At 57.2% G+C, this 7,214-nt stretch overlaps 1 protein-coding gene across 2 annotated transcripts in view; it reads right to left on the bottom strand.

Moving 5' to 3' along the window:
• Positions 1 to 891: 891 nt before the first annotated feature.
• CERS4 (ceramide synthase 4) overlaps positions 892 to 7,214 on the bottom strand; it is a 33,505-nt gene continuing 27,182 nt past the window's right edge. The window contains exons 3-11 of one of the 2 annotated variants that reach the window (XM_052643937.1): positions 6,306 to 6,423; positions 5,385 to 5,503; positions 5,228 to 5,285; positions 4,584 to 4,634; positions 4,139 to 4,231; positions 3,799 to 3,927; positions 3,329 to 3,435; positions 1,617 to 1,773; positions 892 to 1,379 (exon numbers count right to left, since the gene is read on the bottom strand). In XM_052643937.1, coding sequence (XP_052499897.1) covers positions 1,203 to 1,379; positions 1,617 to 1,773; positions 3,329 to 3,435; positions 3,799 to 3,927; positions 4,139 to 4,231; positions 4,584 to 4,634; positions 5,228 to 5,285; positions 5,385 to 5,503; positions 6,306 to 6,423 — 1,009 coding nt within the window. In that variant the 3' untranslated portion in view covers positions 892 to 1,202. The remainder of the gene's footprint in view (positions 1,380 to 1,616; positions 1,774 to 3,328; positions 3,436 to 3,798; positions 3,928 to 4,138; positions 4,232 to 4,583; positions 4,635 to 5,227; positions 5,286 to 5,384; positions 5,504 to 6,305; positions 6,424 to 7,214) is intronic. The other variant, XM_052643938.1, reaches the window with a different exon arrangement.

Raw genomic sequence — 7,214 nt, 5'->3', positions numbered from 1 at the left:
TCTGTGGATGGACACTTAGGTTGCTTCCATGTCTTGGCTATTGTAAACAGTGCTGCTATAAACAGGGGCGCATGGATCTTTTGAATTAGTTTTGCCTGGGTATATGCTCGGGATTGGGGTTGCTGGATCACATGAATCTCTTTTCTCTGCCTTCCTCTCCCTCGGTCCTTGTCTCTCAGTGGACACAGAGCAGGAACCTTTCTCCTCTTTGCCGTCTCTCCCTACTCCCATCCTCTCCTCTTTGCTGAGAAGCACAGAAGGCAAGATTGGTGTCCCTACCCTTTCTCTTCTCCAACCCCGTCCTGTCTCTGATGTTTCTGGAAGGCAGCCCTTTCCGGTCCTGCGTGGAACCTTGTGGCTGTGGTTTCTAGAGCACCGGGGTGGGGGTACCCTTCTGCACAGCTTGTAAGGAGATGCTAAATTGTCCCAGGTGGACCCTTGGGAGTGGTGGGAGCACCCCACCACTATTTCACTGTCTTCAGGGGGGTCCTGGGGACCTTGAAGATGGCCTTGAGAGGTAACTGCAGGACAGGCGTGAGTCTCCCCTCTGCCCATCTGCTTGGACCTGTGTGGCCTTGGGCAAAGGACTCTGCCTGTCTGAGCTCAGTACCTGCTCATCTGTACTCAGGGTCTGTGAATAGCTAATGCAGGGCTGCCCTGCTGTGGGAGGAGACGTCATGGCTCAGGCGCTAGCTGGGAGTTGGGGACTCACTCAAGGGGGTCAATACGCACTGCCTGCTCTCTGGGTCCCCAAGGGGTAAGCATGTGTCTTGGGATGGCTTTGAGGGTCCTGTTGGTGGGGCACCCAAGTCCTGGCTGCCTTGGAGCCTCTGGGGATGGAGTAGGAGCTGTAAGCGGGACACAAGCCCTCAGGCAGAGAAGCTGGTTCCGGTCAAGGTTTATTGGACCCCTTTCGGCCCGGGGCTCTTCACAGTTCAGGCTTCAGCCTGCAGGTGGCGCTGGCGGGCTGCAGTGTCCTCGTAGCCATCTGCCGCCCCGACTCCCTTTCGCCAGCCCTGTTGGTTGCTCAGAGAAGGTGGGAGGGTGGGTTGAAGGAAGGGGCTGGAGACTGATCATCAGCCCCACCTGGGGCCCTCCCTTGTCTCCACAAAGTCTGCCGAGATCCCGCAGTCCAGCCGCCCCACAAATCAGAGCTGCCCCGGCGCTGGGGCAGCTCCCCTCGCGGCCAGTCCTCTGGCTGGCTACGTGGCTGGTGTGTGCCCGTTGGCCATGCGACCGGCTGCCCGGCTCCGAGGGCCGTCAGTGGGGGCTGCTCCGGGTTGCTGTGCCGCCCCATTCTTCATCTGAGGACGCTCCTCGGCTGCCTCCCCATCGCTGGAGTCTAACTCCTCCACGTCACTGCGAACATCCTTCTCCATCTGGGGAAGAGGAGGAGGCAGGGGACTGGCTTGGCTGGGGCCCCAGGGAGGCATGCCGCTAGCCAACTACCCCGGCCCTATCTGATCTTTCTTTCCTTTTTAAATTTATTTGCTAATTTTCTTTTTTTTTTTTTTTGGCCTCGAGCACCGCCCAGGGGATCTTAGTTCCCCCGACCAGGGACTGAACCTGCGCCCCCTGCATGGACAGCATGGAGTCTTAACCACCAGACTCCCTACCTGGCCTTTCTTTAAGAAACTGTAGATCATGCGAACGATGAGGCAAGACCAGAACACATGCAGCAGCTGCAGAATCATCAGAAGTGTGTTCAAGAAGTAGTAGCCGAAGAAGGTGCCCAAGTTGGCAGTGGACTCGAAGTAAGTGGTATAGAGGATCCTGTGGTGGGTGGGCGGGAGGCAGAGGCAGGGCTTTACTGGCTGCTGTAGCCCCCAGTCCTGGGAATCTCTAACTTGCATGACCTTCCTTGCTCTAGAACCTTCTATGGCTCCCCATTACTCTCCTCCCACCAAAGAGTAATGCCTGTGCTCTTCAGTTGGGCAGTTTAGTAATCCCCTCACCTGATTATATTAAATTCATAGAATGCACAAGCTGGCCAACTGGCTAGCCATAACTGTGAACCCCTAGGGGGAGCTTAGTGTCCCAGTAGCTCTCCTGGGTGGTCCTTTCACACCTTCTCAGGTCCCCGTCATTTCCCACCCAGATCAGCTGTAGGGTCATCAGTGACCTGCCTTGATCAGACAGCAGGCACCTGGCTGGCCCCCCCACCTCCTCTTTCCCCTTGAACCTTTAGGGACCCGCACTCCCAGGTCCCCACTTCATGGCTGCTTCCTCTCCATCTCCTCTGCAGGCTCCCCTGACCCGCAACCCCAGAACTGGGCCTCTCTGTCAACACCTGGTCTCTGGTGACCCCATCCAGTCTCGTGGATGAAAACACCGAACATTTACCCCTCTCCCCAGGACCCCAGGCTAGTGTCCACGGGTGTTGCCAGCCCCTTAAACCCAGCACAGTCACAGCTAAGCTCCTGTTCCTCAAGCAGCAACCCTGACCCCATTCCCATCTCATAACCCTTCAGTCATCTCCTTGAGCCCACACACTTCTCTCACCTGCCCTGGTCCTGCCCCATCACTGGCTACCTGGACCAGTGCCATCATGTGGGCCCCGGCCCCCAGCGTCATCCCCAGCCTCCTACCAGCTATTCCCCCTGCAGCCACCAGAGCGATATGGGGCCCCTCCAGTCCTCTACTCAGGGCCCCCGCGTGACTTGGGATAAAGGCCCACTTCTCCCCAAAGCCCCGCATACCCTGCCCCGCCGTCCTCCGCCTTCACTTCCTCCCTCTCTCTCCTCCTGCGTTCGCCACAGGGGTCTTCTATCTGCTCTTCTAACATGCTGGACACGGTCCTGCCTCTAGAATGCTGTCAGTGAGGCCTCCAACCACCTCAATTCCAACTCAACACACGGTTCCTGTGCCCTTCCTGACTTTTCTTCTCTTTAGCACAATCACTGCCACACATATTCCGAAGCCCACTTGTTCGCCTATCACACTTCTCCATCCACCAGTGTCAGCTCCACAGGACCTTCCCGCTGTCCCCTCTGCTGGCGTGAAAGAGGAGGGAGGTGGGAGGCTCAGCAAATTCCCAGGCAAAGACTTGACCAAACAGGGACCCGATGCGGTCTACCAGTCCATGTTCCAGGCACCCAGGGCTGATGATGACTAAGCCCAGTGCTCTGCCTACCTCTGGGCCTTTGCTTAGGTTGTGCCCTGTGTTGGAAACCCCTTTCCCTGCCTCCTCCTAGAAGCCTCCCAGCCAGCAGCCCCAGTTCCCTGGATTGGGGAACCCAAGAACCGACGGTGAGGCAGACCCATATCTCAGCCACCTCTCCCCTGATCCTCCACCCCCCGACCCCCCACAGCGGAAGGGCTGACTCACCGGGTGGGGAAGAGCACGAGGCGAGTGTAGAAGAAAACCAGCGAGAAGATGATGAACAGAGTGTCGCACAGGCGCCGCCAGTGTGTGTAGTTGAACAATTTACTGGCCTGGGGAGAGCAGCAGAGAGAAATAGACGTGGGAAGGGCAGGGCCAAGAAATGGCAGGGCCTCCTCCCAGGGAAAAAGGGCCATGGGGCTGGGCCAGGTGAGTTGGGGCAGGGTCTTATCTCTAGGAACTGCCTAGACAGGTAAAGTTTGATCTGCAGGGGTGACAGGGGTGGGGGTGTCATCTCTCTGAAGACTGACAGGGAGTGGTGCCTCAGCTCCCTGAAGATAGACATGGGGTGGGGCCTCAGCTCCCTGCAGATAGGGGGTGACAGGCAGTGGGGCCTCAACCCCAGGGGCACCTGGGAGGGTGAGGTGGGGGTGGGGGGGTGGAAGCCGGAAGGAGTCAGGCTGGGCCCAGCCCACCTCCAGCAGGTAATCAGAGGAGTCGTGTAGCAGCAGCACCAGAGAGCCGATGCGCAGCAGGTTCAAGCTGTAGGAGAAGCTGATCAGGATGATGGTCACGAAGTGATGAATCACCTGCTCCGTGAAGTCCTGTGTGAGAGGGAGGGTCACAGCCGGGATGACGCTGGGTGGCTGGAGCAGGTCCTCCCAGGGGGGTTGCTTGGAGGATGGATACCATGCCACCTCCCTGAGGCACCAAGGTTCTTGGGGTGTGGGATAAGGCCACCCCTCCCCACCTGGAACTGGGTCATAATCATCCCAGGGCATCACTTCCTCAGCCAGAGTCTTGGCCTGGCCTCACCTTGCGCTTGGTGTCAAAGGGCAGTGTCATCAGCAGAGAGATGTAGAAACTCAGCTCCAAGAGGTACCAGTGGTACAGGCCTGGCTTCAGGGGCTGTGGCAGGGGTGCAAAGTTAGCTGTGGGGAGTGGAGGCGCCCAGAGGGCATGGGGTATGGGGCAAGGCCCTCCCCATTTGCTCAAACCCACCACACATGAATCCCAATGAGTGAGGAAGGCATGAGCTCCCTGTCCGCAGAGGTAACCAAGGGTAGTGGTTTCGTGGTTTCCTGCTTTGAGTGTCCTGACTCCTGGCCCCTCTCCATTCCACAAGGGAGCCAAAAAATAGAGTGGGACTCAGAGGGGAATGATGGTAGCATGTCCAGCTTTGGCTCTCCTGCCTGTGACCACAGGAACTCTGACCATGCTGATCTTCCCACCAGCCTCCAAACACCTGCCTGGCACTCACCTGATGTGGGTAATTTTCCCAGCATGTGACCGGCGTCCACAGCCACGACTCCTGCAGGGACGGGGGGAGTCTGAGGGTGTCCAAAGGCTAGCACCCAGAACTCCCACCCCAGGCATGGGTCCTCCTCCCGGGCTCCCTGGCTCTCAGCTGCTCTCACTCAGGCTGGCTGTTTGCTGCCAACTACAGCTCTGCTCTCGCTGTAGGGTGTGGGGATGAGTGTGTGTGCGCTAAGGCACTTCAGTTGTGTCCAGCCCTTTGTGACCCTATGGACTGTAATACTGGACTGGGTTGCCATGCCTTCCTCCAGGGGATCTTCCCGACCCAGGGATTGAACCCGCATCTCTTATGTCTCCTGCATTGGCAAGTAGGTTCTTTACCACTGGCGCCACCTGGAAGGCCCTCTCACTGTACATCAGAGGCTTATTATTCAGAATCCCCAGCCCTGACACACAGTAGGTCCTCAACAGGCCACCCATCAAGTGAACATTCACTGTAACCTTGCCACGTTCCTTCCGCCCTCTCTGTGCCTTTGCATGTTTCCCCCTCAGCCCAAACCCCACACACCCCTCCCCAATCCAATCTGGGCCCAGCACATAGTAGGCGCTTGTGGGATACACGGCAGGTAAGCCATCAGGTACACTCACGTGATAAAGAACCATGGTTCCACTGATGAAGGAGCACAGATAGAAGGCAAACCTCCAGCTGCAGGTGGGGAGGGAGCCCATAAAGCAGCTGCCAGAGGAGCAGACCCCCCTCACAGCACCCCCAGACACCCCCTCACCAGCCCCACCCTGGGCTTACCTGGCCTCACAGAACTTCTTGGTCAGGCAGGGCCGGTCCTGGTTCCGGCGTCTCCGGAACCAGCACTGAGTCTGCCGCAGCGTGAGGCCACACTGCATGGCCAGGAGGTTCATCTGGGGCTGGAGAGCGGGTGATGGGGGCCAGGGTCACAGAAGTGGCCTCCCGCCACTGTCCCAGGACAGCCAGGACCCAGCTCTGCATACCCGCTCCCCGCTGTGGTCCTAAACCTCACCTGTGGGGGTGCTCTACCTACGTTATAGGGGACTAGGGGGGTTTCATAGGGTGATGTGTGTACTCAGTCACTTTGGTCACGTCCGACTCTTTTGGGATTCTCTAGGCAGGAATACTAGAATGGGTTGCCATTTCTTCCTCCAGAGGAATCTTCCCAAACCCAGGGATTGAACCCAAGTCTCCTGCATTGGCAGGTGGATTTGTTACTGTTGAGCCATGGGGAAGTCCATAGGGTGGAGCACCCAAAACAGGCCTGATAAAAACCCAGCCTGGGACTTCCCTGGTGGTCTAACAGTTAAAAAATCTGAACGCCAATACAGGGAACACAGGTTCAATCCCTGGTCCAGGAAGATTCCACATGCCTCAGGGCCACCAGGCCCAGGTGCCAAAAGCCCGAGCGCCCCAAAGCCCGTGCTCCATGCAACAAGAGAAGCCAAAACAATGAGAGGCTGCAGCTAGAGAGCAGCCCTCCCGCCACTCACCACAAGCAGAGAAAGCCTGTGCATAGCAACAAAAGAACCAGCGCAGCCAAAAGGAAGAATAAAAACCAAAACCCAGTCCTGCTCACAGGCTGATGGGCCTTGGGATTCAAGGGGCTGGGGGTGGGGGTTTTCTTCCCCCGCCTTCAGAGCTACCCCCGGGGCACCCAAGCAGGCCGACGGGGATGGAGGAGAGGGTTGGGGATCTCACCTCCGTGGGTTTCCGCCCTTTCATTAGGAAGTGCTTCTCCAGCGTGGCATTGGGCTTTGCTGGCTTCCTGATCTGGTTCCGCACGCCCAGCCACCGGCTCAGGGGCAGGCCGACGAATCTGGGTGCAGGGGAGACAAAGCCTGTCAGTCCAGGTGGGGAAACAGGGGTCACTGGGGCCAGGCCACAGTTTGGGAGCCTGCAGGGGGTAGCCTGGCTGTTGCAACAGGCACAACCTAAGAAAGACAGCTGGCGGGCTTCCTTGGTGGTCCAGTGGTTAGGAGGCCACCTTCCAATGGTGGGGCACAGGTTCAATCTCTGGTACAGGTACTAAGGTCTTACATGCCTCAGAGTACAGCCAAAAATTGAAAAAAAAAAAAGAAAAGGGAGTTGGATTGGTCTTCAGGATGTGAGATGATCAACTTTGGTGGTACTCAGGCACCTCTGGATGTGAGAGTTGGACTATAAAGAAGGCTGAGCACCGAAGAATTGATGCTTTGGAATTGTAGTGCTGGAGGACTCTTGAGAGTCCCGTGGACAGCAAGGAGATCAAACCAGTCAATCCTAAAGGAATTCAATCCTGAATATTCATTGAAAGGACTGATGCTGAAGCTGAAGCTCCAATAGTTTGGCCACCTGATGTGAAGAGCTGAATCAATGGAAAAGACCCTGATGCTGGGAAAGATTGAAGGCAGAAGAAGGGGGATGCAGTGGATGAGATGGATGGATGGCATCATCGACTCGATGGACATGAGTTTGAGCAAACTCTGGGACATAGTGAAGGACAGGGAAGCCTGGCGTGCTGCAGGCCATGGGGTGGCAGAGTTGGACATGACTTAGTGGCTGAACAGCAGGCACCTTCGCTCCATCCCAAAGCAGGGATGAGCATCCCCTCACTGCCCGAGTTCTGAT

This window comes from Budorcas taxicolor, chromosome 7, assembly GCF_023091745.1.
Source record: "Budorcas taxicolor isolate Tak-1 chromosome 7, Takin1.1, whole genome shotgun sequence".
In the NCBI taxonomy this organism is placed as follows: Eukaryota; Metazoa; Chordata; class Mammalia; order Artiodactyla; family Bovidae; genus Budorcas; species Budorcas taxicolor.
The sequence above is the reverse complement of the archived record's forward strand: the minus strand, read 5'-3'. Positions and strand labels throughout refer to the sequence as shown.